At 50.3% G+C, this 23843-nt stretch overlaps 1 protein-coding gene across 4 annotated transcripts in view; it reads right to left on the minus strand.

Moving 5' to 3' along the window:
- The window catches only part of syne3 (spectrin repeat containing, nuclear envelope family member 3), a 156751-nt gene that overhangs the window by 77631 nt on the left and 55277 nt on the right, over nt 1-23843 (minus strand). For all 4 annotated transcript variants that reach the window (XM_086002507.1, XM_086002505.1, XM_086002506.1 and 1 more), the window contains 2 exons: nt 19577-19751; nt 18446-18628 (listed from right to left, as the gene is read on the minus strand). In XM_086002507.1, coding sequence (XP_085858633.1) covers nt 18446-18628; nt 19577-19751 — 358 coding nt within the window. The remainder of the gene's footprint in view (nt 1-18445; nt 18629-19576; nt 19752-23843) is intronic.

Genomic DNA, 23843 nt, shown 5'->3' on the forward strand with positions numbered 1-23843 from the left:
ACATCAGCGGCTACTGTGTTGTGACCCTGTCGGTTAGGGGCACGGAGTATAAAAATTTTAAACTCCTCGTCCTGCCCCAGCTCTGCGCTGCCGTCCTACTAGGGCTGGACTTCCAATCCCACCTTCAAAGTGTCACTTTGGCATACGGTGGACCCCTCCCCCCACTCACAGTCGACAACCAGCAGCCTTTAAACCGCCCACCGCATACCACCTGCGGCCTATCCATCCTCAAGGTCCCGCCCCCCTCCCTGTTCGCTAACCTCACCCGCGACTGTAAACCCGTCGCCACCAAGAGCAGGCGGTACAGCGTCGGGGACAGAGCTTTTATTAGTTCTGAGGTGCAGCGTCTCCTGAAGGAGGGCATCATCGAGAGGAGCAACAGCCCCTGGCGTGCCCAGGTCGTAGTCGTTAAGACCGGCAATAAAAACTGCCTGGTCATCGACTACAGCCAAACCATAAACCGGTACACCCAGCTGGACGCTTACCCCCTTCCCCGCATATCTGATATGGTCAATCAGATTGCACAGTACCGGGTATTCTCCACCATCGACCTTAAGTCGGCCTATCACCAACTCCCTATCCGCCCTGAGGACCGCCAGTATACCGCCTTCGAGGCGAATGGCCGCCTCTACCACTTCCTTAGGGTTCCCTTCGGCGTCATCAACGGGGTTTCGGTCTTCCAAAGGGAGATGGACCGGATGGTTGACCAGAACGGGCTGCAGGCCACGTTCCCTTATCGAGATAACGTCACCATCTGCGGCCGCGACCGGCAGGACCACGATGTTAATCTGGAGAAATTCCTCCGTACGGCCGAACCTCACTTACAATAAGGAGAAATGTGTGCTTAACACCTCGCGTCTCGCCATCCTCGGCTGCGTAGTAGAGAACGGGGTCATCGGCCCCGACCCCGAAAGAATGCGCCCCCTCATGGAGCTACCCCTCCCCCACTGTCCAAAGGCGCTGAAGAGAACCCTGGGGCTCTTCGCCTACTATGCCCAATGGGTGCCGAATTATGCGGACAAAGCCAGACCCCTCATGAAGTCCACCTCCTTCCCCCTGACGGCAGAAGCGTGCGCAGCCTTCTCCCTCATAAAGGGAGACATTGCTAAGGCCACAATGCACGCGGTGGATGAGTCTATCCCTTTCCAAGTGGAGAGCGATGCATCCGACTTCGCCCTAGCAGCAACCCTTAACCAGGCGGGGAGACCTGTGGCCTTCTTCTCAAGGACCCTCCAGGGCCCTGAGATCCGACACTCTTCGGTCGAGAAGGAGGCCCAGGCGATCGTGGAGGCAGTACGACGCTGGAGGCATTACCTGGCAGGCAAACGATTTACCCTCCTCACCGACCAGCGTTCGGTCGCTTTTATGTTTAATAACAAGCTGAGGGGCAAAATCAAGAACGACAAGATCTTGAGGTGGAGAATTGAGCTCTCCACCTATGATTATGATATCTTGTACCGGCCTGGTAAACTGAACGAACCCCCAGATGCTCTATCACGAAGTACATGCGCCAACGCGCAAATTGATAGACTGCAGACCCTCCACAACGACCTCTGCCACCCCGGGGTCACCAGACTTTACCACTTCATCAAGGCCCGCAACCTGCCCTACTCCATCGAGGAGGTCAGGACCATGACCAGGAACTGCCAAACCTGTGCCGAATGCAAACCGCATTTCTTTAGGCCGGACAGAGCAAGCCTGATCAAGGCCACCCGCCCCTTCGAGCGCTTGAGCATCGATTTTAAGGGGCCCCTCCCGTCCTCTGACCGTAATGTGTACTTCCTCAACATCATTGATGAGTACTCCCGTTTCCCCTTTGCCTTCCCCTGCCCAGACATGACCAGTACCACGGTCATCAAATGCCTGAACGACTTCTTCGCCTTGTTCGGGTTGCCGAACTATATACATAGCGACCGGGGCTCATCCTTCATGAGCGAGGAACTTCGCCAGTTCCTACTAGCGAGAGGCATTGCTGCAAGCAGGACCACCAGCTACAGCCCCCGAGGGAACGGCCAGGTGGAAAGAGAGAACGCGACTGTCTGGAAGGCCGTTCTCTTAGCCTTAAAGTCTAAGGGCCTCCCAACCTCTCGCTGGCAGGAAGTCCTCCCGGCAGCGCTGCATTCCATCCGGTCACTGCTTTGCACGGCCATTAACGCCACCCCCCATGAACGAATGTTTGTTTTCCCCAGGAAGTCGACTACGGGAACCTCGCTACCAACATGGCTGACTTCTCCGGGGCCCGTCTTGCTGCGAAAGCACGTGAGGGCCCATAAAACGGACCCCCTGGTCGAGAGGGTGGACCTCCTGCACGCCAACCCCCAGTACGCCTATGTGGCATACCCAGACGGGCGGGAGGACACAGTCTCCTTACGAGACCTTGCACCCTCGGGCACCCCTGAGACACCACCGTTACCCCCCACATCCACCCCAGGTAGACGGCATGCCGGAACCCCACGAGCCTTCGCCGACCACGCAGACACCAGCATTAACATCGGATACTGCATCACCACCGCCGCTGCTGCGCCGATCAGAGAGACTTACGAGGCCTCCGGACAGACTGACATACCCGAACTGGTAGTACACTTCACCCCGCCGGACTCAAATCTAAACAAGGGGTGAATGTGGTAAACCACTTTTATCGTTCACTATCGTTACACTATGGTTATCACTGTTTATATCGTTACACTATGGTTATCACTGTTTACACTGTTGTATCACTACACAAGGTCACCTCTTGTCACGCTGTTATACCTGGGCTGACCACAGCTGACTCCGCCTGCTTGCCCAGGTATAAAGGTGGTCGACTGGCTGGTATTCCTCCTTGTTGGACCCGATCACCCACGAGGGTGGGCTCTGTTATTTAGCCAATAAAAACCTATAGTTACTATCTTAACTCGTCGCTTTTCATTGGATGAATTGATAGGTATATCAGAAACACTCAATGTTTTCAAGGGGAGACTGGATAGGCACTTGAGGGAAATAAACTTGCAGGGCTACGGGGATAGAGCGGGGGAATGGGACTGACTGGATTGCTCTACAGAGGGCCAGCATGGACTCGATGGGCCGAATAGCCTCCTTCTGTGGCATTATGACTATGACATATCTAACCACCTCTTCAAATGGTACCCGAGGTGTTGTCTCTACTTTATTACAGTGATGGGACAGATATCTGACACAACTCACTGCCACCAGGTTGCTGTCATTTCAGGCTATTTTAATGAGCTGTTCCTTCTTGCACGTCCCATTCGCAGCAGTGACAACCTCTACCAACATGCTGCAGTACTGCAGAGAAGTGGAGAAGTTATGTTAAACGTGTATATAGCCTTGATAAAACCGCATTTGGAGCACTGTGCACTCTTCTGGTCTCCGTATTATAAAAAGGATATAGAGGCACTGGAGAAGGTGCAAAAAAGATTTACTAGAATGATACCAGAAGTGAGAGGTTGGAACTAACAGGAAAGATTGGGGCTCTTTTCTCTTAAAAGAAAGTCAAGACTGAGCGGTGACCTGATCGAGGTCTTTAAGATTATGAAAGGGTTCGATACGAAAGACGTAGGAAGATGTTTCCACTTGTGGGTGAGGCCAGAACTTGGGACCATCAATATAAGATAGTCACTAATAAACCCAATAGGGAATTCAGGAGAAACTTCTTTACCCAGAGAGTGGCGAGAATGTGGAACTCGCTGCCACAGGGAGTGGGTGAGGCGAATAGCAGAGATACATTCAAGGGGAAGCTGGATAAACACACGAGGGAGAAAGGAATAGAAGGATATGTTGATAGGGTGAGATGAAGTAGGGCGAGAGGAGGCTCATGTGGAGCATAAACACCGGCACGGACCTGTTGGGCCGAATGGCCTGTTTCTGTGCTGTATACACTTTGTAATTGTAATACCTGCCCCTTGGAAAGAGCCCCATACCCTTTCACACAATCCTGGATAGTAAATGCCAGGTATTCCAAAACATATCACCCGCGGGCTGGGCCGAGATTCCAATTTAACTCATTAAATTTATTTACAGAAAGGTAGGAAACATACAGATTAGCACAAGATTAAACTCTGCATACATACAAGCCTTCAGAGAAAAGTACTGAAGCCGGTGGAGAAAGAAAGAGATCTGGACGTTCTAGCACAAAGATCTCCAAAGGTTCATGAGCATTGCTATGAAGCAATAGCTAAAGGGAATAGGGTGTATTTATAGGACAATTCACTAAGACAAGGCAGACTATTCTGTCCTTGTACAAGACCTTGGTTAGAATACGGTGTCCAGTTTTGGTCTCCTAACATGGTGGGTGATATTCAGGCTTTGGAAAGGGTGCAGAGGAGGGACACAAGGTTAATTCCAAGTTTAAAGCATCTTAGTTACCAAGATAGGCTCAAAGAGCTGCAACACTAGACTTGAGAAGTGTAGACTTAGGGGTGAATTGATTGAGGTTTATAAGATGATGAAGGGAATAGATTGTGTTTGTGTAGACAGTTTGTTTCAACTAAATAGGTTAGAGAGGACCATGGCTCACAATCTCATTATATAAGACCAGAACTAGGTTTGATGCTGGGAGGTTTCCCCACAGAATAGTGGACCTGTGGAACAGGCTGCCGACTCACGCTGATTTGCTGAATTCCTTCAAGCAAGAGCTGGACCTGTTTCTGGCAGAGGCAGAGATCAGCTCCTATAAGAGGTAGGTACTGTACCGCATTAATCAGGGCTAGAGTGGTCTCCTGGACTAGTTTCCATTGCCTGAGGGGGTCATAGAAGAATTTTCCATACTCCTTCCCCTAATTGACCTGAGTTTTTAAGATGGTTTTTCGCCTATCCCAGGAGTTACATGGCTCTGGGTAGGGTGGGGAGCGTATGTATTGTGAATGTACCAGGCATCACAATTTTGTCGACAGGCTGGAAGAACTAGTGGGTCTTTTCCGGTCTGCCATTTTTTGTATTGAAGGACAAGTTTGAATTTGCTGATGGTTCAGTAGTGAACCTCAAGAGCCTGAAGCACCTGGTCTTTGTGGGATAATCAGTCACGGCTGCAAGCCCTGCATCTGACCTCTGTTCTCGAACACTCCCTAATCCACATCTGACCACCTCTGTTCTCGAACACTCCCTAATCCACATCTGACCTCCTCTGTTCTCGAACACTCCCTAATCCACATCTGACCACCTCTGTTCTCGAACACTCCCTAATCCACATCTGACCACCTCTGTTCTAGAGCACTCCCTAATCCACATCTGACCTCCTCTGTTCTCGAACACTCCCTAATCCACATCTGACCACCTCTGTTCTCGAACACTCCCTAATCCACATCTGACCTCCTCTGTTCTCGAACACTCCCTAATCCACATCTGACCTCCTCTGTTCTCGAACACTCCCTAATCCACATCTGACCTCCTCTGTTCTCGAACACTCCCTAATCCACATCTGACCACCTCTGTTCTCGAACACTCCCTAATCCACATCTGACCTCCTCTGTTCTCGAACACTCCCTAATCCACATCTGACCACCTCTGTTCTCGAACACTCCCTAATCCACATCTGACCACCTCTGTTCTAGAGCACTCCCTAATCCACATCTGACCTCCTCTGTTCTCGAACACTCCCTAATCCACATCTGACCACCTCTGTTCTCGAACACTCCCTAATCCACATCTGACCACCTCTGTTCTCGAACACTCCCTAATCCACATCTGACCTCCTCTGTTCTCGAACACTCCCTAATCCACATCTGACCTCCTCTGTTCTCGAACACTCCCTAATCCACATCTGACCTCCTCTGTTCTCGAACACTCCCTAATCCACATCTGACCACCTCTGTTCTCGAACACTCCCTAATCCACATCTGACCACCTCTGTTCTCGAACACTCCCTAATCCACATCTGACCTCCTCTGTTCTCGAACACTCCCTAATCCACATCTGACCTCCTCTGTTCTCGAACACTCCCTAATCCACATCTGACCTCCTCTGTTCTCGAACACTCCCTAATCCACATCTGACCACCTCTGTTCTCGAACACTCCCTAATCCACATCTGACCACCTCTGTTCTCGAACACTCCCTAATCCACATCTGACCTCCTCTGTTCTCGAACACTCCCTAATCCACATCTGACCTCCTCTGTTCTCAAACACTCCCTAATCCACACCTGACCACCTCTGTTCTCGAACACTCCCTAATCCACACCTGACCACCTCTGTTCTCGAACACTCCCTAATCCACATCTGACCTCCTCTGTTCTCGAACACTCCCTAATCCACATCTGACCACCTCTGTTCTCGAACACTCCCTAATCCACATCTGACCACCTCTGTTCTCGAACACTCCCTAATCCACATCTGACCTCCTCTGTTCTCGAACACTCCCTAATCCACACCTGACCACCTCTGTTCTCGAACACTCCCTAATCCACATCTGACCTCCTCTGTTCTCGAACGCTCCCTAATCCACATCTGACCTCCTCTGTTCTCGAACACTCCCTAATCCACATCTGACCTCCTCTGTTCTCGAACACTCCCTAATCCACATCTGACCTCCTCTGTTCTCAAACACTCCCTAATCCACACCTGACCACCTCTGTTCTCGAACACTCCCTAATCCACATCTGACCACCTCTGTTCTCGAACACTCCCTAATCCACATCTGACCACCTCTGTTCTCGAACACTCCCTAATCCACATCTGACCTCCTCTGTTCTCGAACACTCCCTAATCCACATCTGACCTCCTCTGTTCTCAAACACTCCCTAATCCACATCTGACCTCCTCTGTTCTCGAACACTCCCTAATCCACATCTGACCACCTCTGTTCTCGAACACTCCCTAATCCACATCTGACCTCCTCTGTTCTCGAACACTCCCTAATCCACATCTGACCACCTCTGTTCTCGAACACTCCCTAATCCACATCTGACCTCCTCTGTTCTCAAACACTCCCTAATCCACACCTGACCACCTCTGTTCTCGAACACTCCCTAATCCACATCTGACCACCTCTGTTCTCGAACACTCCCTAATCCACATCTGACCACCTCTGTTCTCAAACACTCCCTAATCCACATCTGACCTCCTCTGTTCTCGAACACTCCCTAATCCACATCTGACCTCCTCTGTTCTCGAACACTCCCTAATCCACATCTGACCACCTCTGTTCTCGAACACTCCCTAATCCACACCTGACCACCTCTGTTCTCGAACACTCCCTAATCCACATCTGACCTCCTGTTCCAGAACACTCCCTAATCCACACCTGACCACCTCTGTTCTCGAACACTCCCTAATCCACATCTGACCTCCTCTGTTCTCGAACACTCCCTAATCCACACCTGACCACCTCTGTTCTCGAACACTCCCTAATCCACATCTGACCACCTCTGTTCTCGAACACTCCCTAATCCACATCTGACCTCCTCTGTTCTCGAACACTCCCTAATCCACATCTGACCTCCTCTGTTCTCGAACACTCCCTAATCCACATCTGACCACCTCTGTTCTCGAACACTCCCTAATCCACACCTGACCTCCTCTGTTCCAGAACACTCCCTAATCCACACCTGACCACCTCTGTTCTCGAACACTCCCTAATCCACATCTGACCTCCTCTGTTCTCGAACACTCCCTAATCCACACCTGACCACCTCTGTTCTCGAACACTCCCTAATCCACATCTGACCACCTCTGTTCTCGAACACTCCCTAATCCACATCTGACCTCCTCTGTTCTCGAACACTCCCTAATCCACATCTGACCACCTCTGTTCTCGAACACTCCCTAATCCACATCTGACCACCTCTGTTCTCGAACACTCCCTAATCCACATCTGACCTCCTCTGTTCTCGAACACTCCCTAATCCACATCTGACCTCCTCTGTTCTCGAACACTCCCTAATCCACATCTGACCTCCTCTGTTCTCGAACACTCCCTAATCCACATCTGACCACCTCTGTTCTCGAACACTCCCTAATCCACATCTGACCACCTCTGTTCTCGAACACTCCCTAATCCACATCTGACCTCCTCTGTTCTCGAACACTCCCTAATCCACATCTGACCACCTCTGCTCCAGAACACTCCCTAATCCACATCTGACCTCCTCTGTTCTCGAACACTCCCTAATCCACATCTGACCTCCTCTGTTCTCGAACACTCCCTAATCCACATCTGACCTCCTCTGTTCTCGAACACTCCCTAATCCACATCTGACCACCTCTGCTCCAGAACACTCCCTAATCCACATCTGACCACCTCTGTTCTCGAACACTCCCTAATCCACATCTGACCTCCTCTGTTCTCGAACACTCCCTAATCCACATCTGACCACCTCTGTTCTCGAACACTCCCTAATCCACATCTGACCTCCTCTGTTCTCGAACACTCCCTAATCCACATCTGACCACCTCTGTTCTCGAACACTCCCTAATCCACATCTGACCACCTCTGTTCTCGAACACTCCCTAATCCACATCTGACCTCCTCTGTTCTCGAACACTCCCTAATCCACATCTGACCTCCTCTGTTCTCGAACACTCCCTAATCCACATCTGACCACCTCTGTTCTCGAACACTCCCTAATCCACATCTGACCACCTCTGTTCTCGAACACTCCCTAATCCACATCTGACCTCCTCTGTTCTCGAACACTCCCTAATCCACATCTGACCACCTCTGTTCTCGAACACTCCCTAATCCACATCTGACCTCCTCTGTTCTCGAACACTCCCTAATCCACATCTGACCACCTCTGTTCTCGAACACTCCCTAATCCACATCTGACCTCCTCTGTTCTCAAACACTCCCTAATCCACATCTGACCTCCTCTGTTCTCGAACACTCCCTAATCCACATCTGACCTCCTCTGTTCTCGAACACTCCCTAATCCACATCTGACCACCTCTGTTCTCGAACACTCCCTAATCCACATCTGACCACCTCTGTTCTCGAACACTCCCTAATCCACATCTGACCTCCTCTGTTCTCGAACACTCCCTAATCCACATCTGACCACCTCTGTTCTCGAACACTCCCTAATCCGCACCTGACCTCCTCTGTTCTCAAACACTCCCTAATCCACATCTGACCACCTCTGTTCTCGAACACTCCCTAATCCACATCTGACCTCCTCTGTTCTCGAACACTCCCTAATCCGCATCTGACCACCTCTGTTCTCGAACACTCCCTAATCCACATCTGACCTCCTCTGTTCTCGAACACTCCCTAATCCACATCTGACCACCTCTGTTCTCGAACACTCCCTAATCCACATCTGACCACCTCTGTTCTCAAACACTCCCTAATCCACATCTGACCTCCTCTGTTCTCGAACACTCCCTAATCCACATCTGACCTCCTCTGTTCTCGAACACTCCCTAATCCACATCTGACCACCTCTGTTCTCGAACACTCCCTAATCCACATCTGACCTCCTCTGTTCTCGAACACTCCCTAATCCACATCTGACCACCTCTGTTCTCGAACACTCCCTAATCCACATCTGACCTCCTCTGTTCTCGAACACTCCCTAATCCACATCTGACCACCTCTGTTCTCGAACACTCCCTAATCCACATCTGACCACCTCTGTTCTCGAACACTCCCTAATCCACATCTGACCACCTCTGTTCTCGAACACTCCCTAATCCGCATCTGACCTCCTCTGTTCTCGAACACTCCCTAATCCACATCTGACCACCTCTGTTCTCAAACACTCCCTAATCCACATCTGACCTCCTCTGTTCTCGAACACTCCCTAATCCACATCTGACCTCCTCTGTTCTCGAACACTCCCTAATCCACATCTGACCACCTCTGTTCTCGAACACTCCCTAATCCACATCTGACCACCTCTGTTCTCGAACACTCCCTAATCCACATCTGACCTCCTCTGTTCTCGAACACTCCCTAATCCACATCTGACCACCTCTGTTCTCGAACACTCCCTAATCCACATCTGACCACCTCTGTTCTCGAACACTCCCTAATCCACATCTGACCTCCTCTGTTCTCGAACACTCCCTAATCCACATCTGACCTCCTCTGTTCTCGAACACTCCCTAATCCACATCTGACCTCCTCTGTTCTCGAACACTCCCTAATCCACATCTGACCACCTCTGTTCTCGAACACTCCCTAATCCACATCTGACCACCTCTGTTCTCGAACACTCCCTAATCCACATCTGACCACCTCTGTTCTCGAACACTCCCTAATCCACATCTGACCTCCTCTGTTCTCGAACACTCCCTAATCCACATCTGACCACCTCTGTTCTCGAACACTCCCTAATCCACATCTGACCTCCTCTGTTCTCGAACACTCCCTAATCCACATCTGACCACCTCTGTTCTCGAACACTCCCTAATCCACATCTGACCACCTCTGTTCTCGAACACTCCCTAATCCACATCTGACCTCCTCTGTTCTCGAACACTCCCTAATCCACATCTGACCACCTCTGTTCTCGAACACTCCCTAATCCGCACCTGACCTCCTCTGTTCTCAAACACTCCCTAATCCACATCTGACCACCTCTGTTCTCGAACACTCCCTAATCCACATCTGACCTCCTCTGTTCTCGAACACTCCCTAATCCGCATCTGACCACCTCTGTTCTCGAACACTCCCTAATCCACATCTGACCTCCTCTGTTCTCGAACACTCCCTAATCCACATCTGACCACCTCTGTTCTCGAACACTCCCTAATCCACATCTGACCACCTCTGTTCTCGAACACTCCCTAATCCACATCTGACCACCTCTGTTCTCGAACACTCCCTAATCCACATCTGACCTCCTCTGTTCTCGAACACTCCCTAATCCACATCTGACCTCCTCTGTTCTCAAACACTCCCTAATCCACATCTGACCACCTCTGTTCCAGAACACTCCCTAATCCACATCTGACCTCCTCTGTTCTCGAACACTCCCTAATCCACATCTGACCACCTGTTCTCGAACACTCCCTAATCCACATCTGACCTCCTCTGTTCTCGAACACTCCCTAATCCACATCTGACCACCTCTGTTCTCGAACACTCCCTAATCCACATCTGACCACCTCTGTTCTCGAACACTCCCTAATCCGCATCTGACCACCTCTGTTCTCGAACACTCCCTAATCCGCATCTGACCTCCTCTGTTCTCGAACACTCCCTAATCCACATCTGACCTCCTCTGTTCTCGAACACTCCCTAATCCGCATCTGACCACCTCTGTTCTCGAACACTCCCTAATCCACATCTGACCTCCTCTGTTCTCAAACACACACTAATCCACATCTGACCTCCTCTGTTCTCGAACACTCCCTAATCCACATCTGACCTCCTCTGTTCTCAAACACTCCCTAATCCACATCTGACCACCTCTGTTCTCGAACACTCCCTAATCCACATCTGACCTCCTCTGTTCTCAAACACTCCCTAATCCACATCTGACCACCTCTGTTCTCAAACACTCCCTAATCCACATCTGACCACCTCTGTTCTCAAACACTCCCTAATCCACATCTGACCACCTCTGTTCTCGAACACTCCCTAATCCACATCTGACCACCTCTGTTCTCGAACACTCCCTAATCCACATCTGACCACCTCTGTTCTCGAACACTCCCTAATCCACATCTGACCTCCTCTGCTCTCGAACACTCCCTAATCCACATCTGACCTCCTCTGTTCTCGAACACTCCCTAATCCACATCTGACCACCTCTGTTCTCGAACACTCCCTAATCCACATCTGACCACCTCTGTTCTCGAACACTCCCTAATCCACATCTGACCTCCTGTTCTCAAACACTCCCTAATCCGCATCTGACCACCTCTGTTCTCGAACACTCCCTAATCCACATCTGACCACCTCTGTTCTCGAACACTCCCTAATCCACATCTGACCTCCTCTGTTCTCGAACACTCCCTAATCCACATCTGACCTCCTCTGCTCCAGAACACTCCCTAATCCACATCTGACCTCCTCTGTTCTCGAACACTCCCTAATCCGCATCTGACCACCTCTGCTCTAGAGCACACACTCTAATCCGCACCTGACCAACTGTGCTCTCAAACACACTAATCCGCATCTGACCACCTCTGTTCTCGAACACTCCCTAATCCACATCTGACCACCTCTGTTCTCGAACACTCCCTAATCCGCATCTGACCACCTCTGTTCTCGAACACTCCCTAATCCACATCTGACCTCCTCTGTTCTCGAACACTCCCTAATCCGCATCTGACCACCTCTGCTCCAGAACACTCCCTAATCCACATCTGACCTCCTCTGTTCCAGAACACTCCCTAATCCACATCTGACCACCTCTGTTCTCGAACACTCCCTAATCCACATCTGACCTCCTCTGTTCTCGAACACTCCCTAATCCACATCTGACCTCCTCTGTTCTCGAACACTCCCTAATCCACATCTGACCACCTCTGTTCTCGAACACTCCCTAATCCACATCTGACCTCCTCTGTTCTCGAACACTCCCTAATCCACATCTGACCTCCTCTGTTCTCGAACACTCCCTAATCCACATCTGACCACCTCTGTTCTCGAACACTCCCTAATCCACATCTGACCTCCTCTGTTCTCGAACACTCCCTAATCCACATCTGACCTCCTCTGTTCTCGAACACTCCCTAATCCACATCTGACCTCCTCTGTTCTCGAACACTCCCTAATCCGCATCTGACCACCTCTGTTCTCGAACACTCCCTAATCCACATCTGACCTCCTCTGTTCTCGAACACTCCCTAATCCACATCTGACCTCCTCTGTTCTCGAACACTCCCTAATCCACATCTGACCACCTCTGCTCCAGAACACACACTAATCCACATCTGACCAACTGTGCTCTCGAACACACACTAATCCGCATCTGACCACCTCTGCTCCGGAACACACACTAATCCGCATCTGACCACCTCTGCTCCAGAACACACACTAATCCACATCTGACCAACTGTGCTCTCGAACACACACTAATCCGCATCTGACCACCTCTGCTCCAGAACACACACACTAATCCGCATCTGACCAACTGTGCTCTCGAACACACACTAATCCGCATCTGACCACCTCTGCTCCAGAACACACACTAATCCGCATCTGACCAACTGTGCTCTCGAACACACACTAATCCACATCTGACCACCTCTGCTCCAGAACACACACTAATCCACATCTGACCACCTCTGCTCCAGAACACACACTAATCCGCATCTGACCACCTCTGCTCCAGAACACACACTAATCCACATCTGACCACCTCTGCTCCAGAACACACACTAATCCGCATCTGACCACCTCTGCTCCAGAACACACACTAATCCGCATCTGACCACTGTGCTCTCGAACACACACTAATCCGCATCTGACCACCGCCGCTCCAGAACACACTAATCCGCATCTGACCACCTCTGCTCCAGAACACACACTAATCCACATCTGACCACCGCCGCTCCAGAACACGCTCTAATCCGCATCTGACCACCTCTGCTCCAGAACACACACTAATCCGCATCTGACCACCTCTGCTCCAGAACACACACTAATCCACATCTGACCACCTCTGCTCCAGAACACACACTAATCCGCATCTGACCACCGCTGCTCCAGAACACACACTAATCCACATCTGACCAACTGTGCTCTCGAACACACACTAATCCGCATCTGACCACCTCTGCTCCAGAACACACACTAATCCGCATCTGACCACCTCTGCTCCAGAACACACACAAATCCACATCTGACCACCTCTGCTCCAGAACACACACAAATCCACATCTGACCACCTCTGCTCCAGAACACACACACTAATCCGCATCTGACCAACTGTGCTCTCGAACACACACTAATCCACATCTGACCACCTCTGCTCCAGAACACACACTAATCCGCATCTGACCACCTCTGCTCCAGAACACACACTAATCCACATCTGACCACCTCTGCTCCAGAACACACACTAATCCGCATCTGACCACCTCTGCTCCAGAACACACACTAATCCACATCTGACCACCTCTGCTCCAGAACACACACTAATCCGCATCTGACCACCTCTGCTCCAGAACACACACTAATCCGCATCTGACCATCTCTGCTCCAGAACACACACTAATCCACATCTGACCACCTCTGCTCCAGAATGCACACTAATCTGCATCTGACCACCGCTGCTCCAGAACACACACTAATCCGCATCTGCCCACCTCTGCTCCAGAACACACACTAATCCACATCTGACCACCTCTGCTCCAGAACACACACTAATCCACATCTGACCACCTCTGCTCCAGAACACACACTAATCCGCATCTGACCACCTCTGCTCCAGAACACACACACTAATCCACATCTGACCACCTCTGCTCCAGAACACACACTAATCCGCATCTGACCACCGCCGCTCCAGAACACACACTAATCCGCATCTGACCACCTCTGCTCCAGAACACACACTAATCCGCATCTGACCACCTCTGCTCCAGAACACACACCAATCCGCATCTGACCACCTCTGCTCCAGAACACACACTAATCCGCATCTGACCACCTCTGCTCCAGAACACACACCAATCCGCATCTGACCATCTCTGCTCCAGAACACACACTAATCCGCATCTGACCACCTCTGCTCCAGAACACACACTAATCCACATCTGACCACCTCTGCTCCAGAACACGCTCTAATCCGCATCTGACCACCTCTGCTCCAGAACACTCTCTAAACTGCAGCTGACTACCTTTGTTCTACAACACTCTGTAATCCAACCTCATGTCTCAGTGCTGAAACTAGGGATCAGATTAATTTTTGAAAAAATTATTCTGGCTTGTTCAAGATGTGGGTGTCGCTGGTATGGCCGGCATTTATTGCCCATCCCTAGTTACCGAGTAGGTGGCGGTGAACCGCCTTCGCATTGAACCGCTACAGTCCAGGGAGTTCCAGGATTTTGACCCAGTGACTATGAAGGAACGGTGATATATTTCCAAGTAAGGATGGTGCGTGACTTGGAGGGGGACTTAGAGGTGGTGGTTTTCCCATACGCCTGCTGCCCTTGTCCTTCTAGGTGGTAGAGGTCACGGGTTTGGGAGATGACCTTTCCCTGCACCACTTCCAGGACTTAGATGTTTCCTTGTGCCTCTGAGTTGAACACGCCTTAGACTTGGACAATATAGCTCAGCATTCGGTTTGCTTCGCTGATTTCCACTCTACAATGGCTGCTCATGGTTGGTGTTGAATCTACCATCACTGCCAGTCTCTGACCAACCAGTTCAACACCATTCATTAATTACAATCTGGAAGACCACACACTTATCTGCAATGAATTTCAACAGACGAAAATGACAGGCAGGAAATGACCACTCATGATGGGCGGAGTATTGTGACTAAACACTTGCTATCCTCCCTCCCCCCGCTCCATGTAATCTCCTGGGAGAGGCAAAAGGCCACAGGAAAGCCCAGGGCCAATAACGGGGAAAACGAGACAGGAAAATTCCTCAGGCGATCAAAACAAAACAACTTCCATTTCCATAGCGCCTTTAATCGAAGTAAAAGGTCCCAAGCCGCTTCACAGGAGCGTTAAACAGAATGTGACACTGAGCCATGTAAGGAAATATTAGGACAGATGACCAAAAGATTGGTCAAAGAGGTAGGTTTTAAGGAGCATCTTAAAGGAGGAAAGAGTAGTAGAGAGGCAAAGGTGTTTCGGGAGGGAATTCCAGAAAGGCCGAGGCAACTAAAGGCACTTACTGGATGTCGGACAAGCAGTGTGACAAATCGGAGACAGTGGAGGGGTTGAGAGAAGTGGTGGTGAGGTAGAGCTGGGTGTCGTCAGCGTACATGTGGAAACTGGCGCTGTGTTTTCAGATGATGTCGCCAAGGGGCAGCATGTAGATGAGAAATAGGAGGGGCCAAGGATAGATCCTTGGGGGACACCAGAGGTAACGATGCGGGAGCAGGAAGAGAAGCCGTTGCAGGTGATTCTCTGGCTACGATTAGATAGAGAAGAATTGAGCCATGCGAGGGCAGTCCCACCCAGCTGGACGATGGTGGAGAGGCAGTGGAGGAGAATGGAGTGGTCAACCATGTCAAAGGCTGCAGACAAGTCAAGAAGGACGAGGAGGGATAGTTTACTCCGGTCACAGACACATAGGATGTCATTGATAAGGGCCATTTCAGTACTGTGACAGGGGCGGAAACCTGACTGGAGGGATTCAAACATGGAGTTGCGGGAAAGATGGGCAGCAGTCTAGGAGATCACAGGGACCAATTTTAAAGGGGGTGTGGGAAGAGAGAGAACTGGGGGGTGTATGTACATAAGTGTTTGAAGGTGGCAGGACAAGTTGAGAAGGCTGTTAACAGAGATATTGAATGCAAAAGCAAGGAAGTTATGCTAAAACTTTATAAAACACTGGTTAATCCCCGGCTGGAGTATTGTGTCCAATTCTGGGCACCGCACTTTAGGAAGGATGTCAATACTTTAGAGGCGGTGAAGAGGAGATTTACTAGAATCGTACCAGGGATGAGGGACTTCAGTTATGTGGAGAGACTGGAGAAACTGGGGTTGTTCTCCTTAGAGCAGAGAAGATTAAGAGGAGATTTAATGAAGGGTTTTGATAGGGTAAATAAAGAAAACTGTTTCCAGTGGCAGAAGGGTCGATAACTAGAGGACACAGATTTAATGTAATTGGCAAAAGAACTAGAGGCAGGATGAGAATATTTTTACACAGTGAGTTGTTGCAATCTGGAATGCACTGCCCCGGACGCAGATTCAATAATAACTTTTAAAAGGGAGTTTGATAAATACTTGAAGGGGGAAAATTTGCAGGGCTTTGGGGAAAGAGATGGAAAAGAGGAGTGATTGGAGAGCTCTTTCAAAGAGCAGGCACAGGTACGATGGGCCAAATGGCCTCCTTCTGTGCTGCATCATTCCAGTGTATGATTCTATGACCTATTTGGAGGGTTTACGGCGGGTGCAAGGCCGGAGGCTGGTCTGGAGAGCATTGGAATAGTTGAGTAAGGAGGTGGCAAAGGCATGGATGAGGTTTCAGCAACAGGTGGTAAAACTTTGTGACAAACGCCTCCCTTTAACCATTGCCAGTATCTGCTGAGCCCCTCAACAAACTGCACCCTGTCCGAGCCCCTCAACAAGCTGCACCCTGTCCGAGCCCCTCAACAAGCAGCACCCTGTCCGAGCCCCTCAACAAGCTGCACCCTGTCCGAGCCCCTCAACAAGCTGCACCCTGTCCGAGCCCCTCAACAAGCAGCACCCTGTCCGAGCCCCTCAACAAGCAGCACCCTGTCCGAGCCCCTCAACAAGACGCACCCTGTCCGAGCCCCTCAACAAGCCGCACCCTGTCCGAGCCCCTCAACAAGCAGCACCCTGTCCGAGCCCCTCAACAAGCAGCACCCTGTCCGAGCCCCTCAACAAGCAGCACCCTGTCCGAGCCCCTCAACAAGCTGCACCCTGTCCGAGCCCCTCAACAAGCCGCACCCTGTCCGAGCCCCTCAACAAGCAGCACCCTGTCCGAGCCCCTCAACAAGCAGCACCCTGTCCGAGCCCCTCAACAAGCAGCACCCTGTCCGAGCCCCTCAACAAGCAGCACCCTGTCCGAGCCCCTCAACAAGCTGCACCCTGTCCGAGCCCCTCAACAAGCTGCACCCTGTCCGAGCCCCTCAACAAGCAGCACCCTGTCCGAGCCCCTCAACAAGCTGCACCCTGTCCGAGCCCCTGAACAAGCTGCACCCTGTCCGAGCCCCTCAACAAGCTGCACCCTGTCCGAGCCCCTCAACAAGCTGCACCCTGTCCGAGCCCCTCAACAAGCTGCACCCTGTCCGAGCCCCTCAACAAGCAGCGCCCTGTCCGAGCCCCGCAACAAGCTGCACCCTGTCCGAGCCCCTCAACAAGCAGCACCCTGTCCGAGCCCCTCAACAAGCAGCACCCTGTCCGAGCCCCTCAACAAGCAGCACCCTGTCCGAGCCCCTCAACAAGCAGCACCCTGTCCGAGCCCCTCAACAAGCAGCACCCTGTCCGAGCCGCTCAACAAGCAGCACCCTGTCCGAGCCCCTCAACAAGCAGCACCCTGTCCGAGCCCCTCAACAAGCAGCACCCTGTCCGAGCCCCTCAACAAGCTGCACCCTGTCCGAGCCCCTCAACAAGCAGCACCCTGTCCGAGCCCCTCAACAAGACGCACCCTGTCCGAGCCCCTCAACAAGCAGCACCCTGTCCGAGCCCCTCAACAAGCTGCACCCTGTCCGAGCCCCTCAGCAAGCAGCACCCTGTCCGAGCCCCTCAACAAGCAGCACCCTGTCTGAGCCCCTCAACAAGCCGCACCCTGTCCGAGCCCCTCAACAAGCTGCACCCTGTCCGAGCCCCTCAACAAGCCGCACCGTCCGAGCCCCTGCAGCCCCCGTCACTGTGGAGTCCTGAGCTGTGGCTGCTGGTTAATGGTGGCAATACCTGCAGCTGTCTCCTCCTCTGTAACAGGCTGTCGGTGAGGAACTCTCGCTGCTGCACAGCCTCCCTCAGCTCAGAGCCGAACGCTGCAGTTTGTTCCTCACTGAAGATACTGCACAACATTCCCTCCAGTCCCTGAAATCTGTCGAGCTGGACCTGCAGCTGGCTGCTGCGAGCCAGGTGGTCCTGAGAGAAAAAGTCAAAGGCCAGCATTCAGGTCAAGTTACACAGCACAAGGCAAACTTCAGCAGCTCCAGCTCTTGCTATATCAAGGACCATCTACAGTGCTACTAACACACACATGAATCAAAACAGAAAATGCTGGAAATACTCGGCAGGTCAGGCAGCATTTGTGGAGGAGAAACAGAGTTAACGTTTCAGGTTGATGATCTTTCATCAGAACTGGAAAAGGTTAGAGATCTAACAGGTTATAATCCTCATTTTTTCCAGACAGCAGCTGTTGATAATTCTGCTATTCCCATTTAACCTCCTCTAGACCCATCTTTTGTTTCTTTACTTGTCCCATTTACCATTTCCTTTCGCCTCGCACCATCATCCCTTTTGTCATTTAATCTCTCCTACCTTCCACCCCATCACAGACCTTCCCTTTAATTCTTTCCTCCCCTCCCCCCTTTCCCAGCCTCTGTACTTGTTTAAAACCTGTTACATCTCTAACTTTTTCTAGTTCTGATGAAAGGTCACAGACCTGAAACGTTAACTCTGTTTCTCTCTCCACGGATGCTGCCTGGCCTGCTGAGTGTTTCCAGCATTTTCTGTTTTTATTTCAGATTTGCAACATCCGCAGTATTTTGCTTTTGTACACATAAATCAAACTGATTGAGGAGAGTTAAAGGGCTCCAACTACAGCTGATAACGTCCCAACATCTGGATCCAATCACATCCTGTATGGGCTCCACTCGTGTAGAGATCAAATTCAAATAGAAGCTGAATGAAACTCTTAACTGGGGTTATTTGTCCCCTCAAAGCCTCTTCTTTCTCTCTGGGCTGTACGCATCGTGTTCATTCCTTCACTAACTGACCACTGATAAATGTGGTGTCCCCCCCCCCACAATATCACTTCCTTTTGGAGTTGCAGCGTTCCATGCCCCTCACCCCTCGATGGGCGGCAATTACCTCAATGTTCTGTAGATAAGCACTGATCGGCGTTCCATCCTCGGGGTCCAGGGATGCGTGCAGAAGGTTCTGAGTGCTACTCCTCCATTGCTGAAACTCCTGGAGCAGCTCCTGAAAGCCCTGCCGCAGTCTCACCCCCAGCTGGCTGCACCTCTTCACAATCTTCCCTTTTACTCTGAAACAAACAGAAACTCACGTACTGAGCCACTGAATCCTTAACCACATCAAACTGGGGGAATAAAACTGCAGCAATGTTATCTTATATACAGCTTTGAGTAAGAGCTACTGTGTGTGTTAGTGCATCCCAAAGCCTTTCCACCAAACTTAACTGGACCAGCCACATAAATACTGTGGCAACAAGAGCAGGTCAGAGGCTGGGTATTCTGTGGCAAGTGTCTCACCTCCTGACTCCCCAAAGTCTTTCCACCATCTAAAGCAAGGTGTGTGAAGGAATACTCTCCACTTGCCTGGATGAGTGCAGCTCCAACACTTAATAACCTCGACAACATCCAGCCCACTTGATTGGCACCTCATCCATCACCTTAAACATTCACTCCCTCCACCACCGGTGCACCGTGGCTGCAGTGTGTACCATCTACAAGATGCACTGCAGCAACTCGCCAAGGCTTCTTCGGCAGCACCTCCCAAACCCACGACCTCTTCCACCTAGAAGGACAAGGGCAGCAGGCGCATGGGAACACCACCACCTCCAAGTTCCCCTCCAAGTCACACACCATTCTGTCTTGGAAATATATCGATGTTCCTTCATAGTCACTGGGTCAAAATCCTGGCACTCCCTCCCTAACAGCACTGTGGGAGTACCTCCACCACACGGCCTGCAGCGGTTCAAGGTGGTAGCTCACCACCACCATCTCGAGGGCAAATAGGGATGGACAATAAATGTTGGCCTTGCCAGCGACGCCCACATCCCATGAATGAATTAAAATAACTGCCTGATTGGGGAATTGAACTGTTCAGCCGCTGTGACAGGCTGTGGGGCATGAGATACAACTAGATGCTGATGTAATATTAAGCAGAGTGCGGCACTTGGGCAGGGTGGATTTAGCCGAGCCAGAGGAATTGAAGGCAAATTACTGACCTGGTTCGGAAACTGTCTGAGCAGCAGGAGACAGAGAGTAGGGATAATGGGCAGGTATTCTAATTGGCAGGATGTGACTAGTGGTGTCCTGCAGGGATCGGTGTTGGAGCCTCAACTATTCACCATATTTATTAACGACTTAGATGATGGGATAAAAAGTCAAATACCCAAGTTTGCTCGTGACACAAAGATAGACAGTATTGTCAGCAATGTAGATGAAAGCATAAAACTACAAAGGGATATTGATAGGTTAAGTGAATGGGCAAAACTGTGGCAAATGAATTTCAAATTAGGCAAATGTGAGGTCATCCACTTTGGACCTAAAAAGGATAGAACAGGGCACGTTCTAAATGGTGAAGAGCTAGAAACAGTGGAGGTCCAAAGAGACTTGGGGGTTCAGGTACATAGATCATTAAAATGTTATGATCAGGTACAGAAAATAATCAAAAAGATGAATGGAATGCTGGCCTTTATATCTAGAGGACTGGAATACATAGGATAGTAGAATCACAGAGAGTAGGAATAAGCGGGTCATTTTCAGGTTGGCAGGCTGTAACTAGTGGGGTAGTGCAAGGATCAGTGCTTGGGCCTCAGCTATTCACAATCTACATCAATGATTTGGATGAGGGGACCAAATGTAATATATCCAAGTTTGCTGATGATACAAAGCTGGGTGGGAATATAAGTTGTGAGGAGGATGCAAGAAGGCTTCAAGGGGATATAGACAAGCTAAGTGAGTGGGCAAGAACATGGCGAATTGAATATGATGTGGAAAAATATGAAGTTATCCACTTCGGTAGGAAAAATAGCAGGATATTTTTTAAATGGTGAGAGATTGGGAAATGTTGGTGTTCAGAGGGACCTGGGTGCCCTTGTACACGAATCACTGAAAGTTAACATGCAGGTACAGCAAGCGATTAGGAAAGCAAATGGTATGTTGGCCTTTATTACAAGAGGATTTGAGTATAAGAGGAAAGCTGTCTTACTGCAATTATATAGGGCCCTGGTGAGACCACACCTGGAGTATTGTGTACAGTTTTGGTCTCCTTACCTAAGGAAGGATATACTTGCCATAGAGGGAGTGCAAAAAAGGTTCACCAGACTGGTTCCTGGGATGGCGGGATTGTCCTATGAGGAGAGATTGAGTAGACTAGGCCTATATTCTCTAGAGTTTAGAAGAATGAGAGGTGATCTCATTGAAACATACAAAATTCTTACAGGGTTTGACAGGGTCGATGCAGGGAGGATGTTTCCCCTGGCTGGGGAGTCTAGAACCAGGGGTCACAGTCTCAGAATAAGGGGTCGGCCATTTAGGACTGAGATGAGGAGAAATTTCTTCACTCAGAGGGTGGTGAATCTTTGGAATTCTCTACCCCAGAGGGCTGTGGAGCCTCAGTCATTGATTATATTCAAGACAGAGAGCGATAGATTTTTGGATATTAAGGGAATCAAGGGATATGGGGATAGTGCAGGAAAGTGGAGATGAGGCAGAAGATCAGCCATGATCTTATTGAATGGCGGAGCAGGCCCGAGGGGCCAAATGGCCGACTCCTGCTCCTATTTCTTATGTTCTTATATACGTCACAGAAACAGGCCATTCGGCCCAACCTGTCCATGCCAGTGTTTATGCTCCACTCAAGCCTCCTCCCATCTTTCCTCATCTAAATCTATCAGCGTAACCCTCTATTCCCTTCTCCCTCATATGTTTGTCTAGCCTCCCCTTAAATGTATCTATACTATTTAACTCCACCACTCCCTGTGGCAGCGAGTTCCACATTCTCACCACTCTCTGGGTAAAGAAGTTTCTTCTGAATTCCCTATTGGATTTCTTGGTGACGATCTTATATTGATGGCCTCTAGTTATGCTCTTCCCCACAAGTGGAAACATTCTCTCTGTATCTACTTTTTCAAAACCTTTCATAATTTTAAAGAATTCAATTAAATCACCCCTCGGCCTTTTTTCAAGTGAAAAGAGACCCAGCCTGTTCATCCTTTCCAGATAGGGTAGAAGTTATGCTGCAGCTGTACAAAACCCTGGTTAGACCACACCTGGAGCACTGGGAGCAGTTCTGGGCACCAGACCTTAGGAAGGGTATACTGGCCTTGGAGGGAGTGCAGCGCAGGTTTACCAAAATGATACTCGGACTTCAAGGGTTAAGTTACGAGGAGAGATTACACAAATTAGGGTTGTATTCCCTAGAATTTAGAAGGTTAAGGGGTGATCTGATGGGGATTCTAGGACTGGGGGCATAGTCTAAAAATTAGAGCCAGACCTTTCAGGAGTGAAATTAGGAAACACTTCTACACACAGAGTGGTAGAAGTTTGAAACTCTCCACCACAAATGGCAATTGATGTGAGATTAATTTTAAATCGGAGATTGAGAGCTTTGTGTTAACCAAAGGTATTAAGGGATATGGGCCAAAGGCGGGTATATGGTGTTAGGTTGCAGATCAGCCATGATCTCACTGAATGGCGGAACAGGTTCGAGGGGCTGAATGGCCTTCTCCTGTTCCTATATTCCTATTTATGGTGCGAGTCTGTGGCTGCACGGGCAGCAAGTAAAGAGTGGAAGGTACAAACCTCGGCAAACTCTTGCCCCCCTCTGTGGCACGCGGGTAGCCTCACTGATCTTATACTCTCATCAGAAAAACTGAACTGGCAACGGTGGCATTGGGATAATCTGTGTGTGTCAGGCCACTACACAAAACCAAGGTATTTCACACAAAGCCTCGTGTCTGAAATGGCGAATTACAGAGCCAAGGGGAAGGGAGCTCCAACAGCGTTCCAAAGGGCTGTGTCCTGGCCTGTTCCAAGACTCAGATCATCGTGTCCGCCACAGGCAACCAACTCACCAACCGACTATGTCATCGTCAAGTATCTCAACACCAGCAAAGGTGGTGTTTCATTCCTTCCAAGCTAAACAGAGATCCTGAGCCCAGCAGGGTCCCGAGACCAGCGGAGATGCCCCCCTACTCACCCTGAGACCGAGCCCGGAGGAGAACCCCCGCTGCCTCGAACCCGAGCCTGGCGGGGACACAGTGAGAATCTTACAGTAATTGCTGGTCGCAGCCTCTGGGCGGCGCTGTGCTGGCATATCATGTTGTACTTGCTGCACAGCCCAGAGGCTGCAATCAGCTATTACGATGTTACGGTTTTCTGTTTTTGAT

This window comes from Somniosus microcephalus, chromosome 12, assembly GCF_052327205.1.
Source record: "Somniosus microcephalus isolate GS21.2 chromosome 12, FLI_Smic_1.0, whole genome shotgun sequence".
Taxonomy (NCBI): domain Eukaryota; kingdom Metazoa; phylum Chordata; class Chondrichthyes; order Squaliformes; family Somniosidae; genus Somniosus; species Somniosus microcephalus.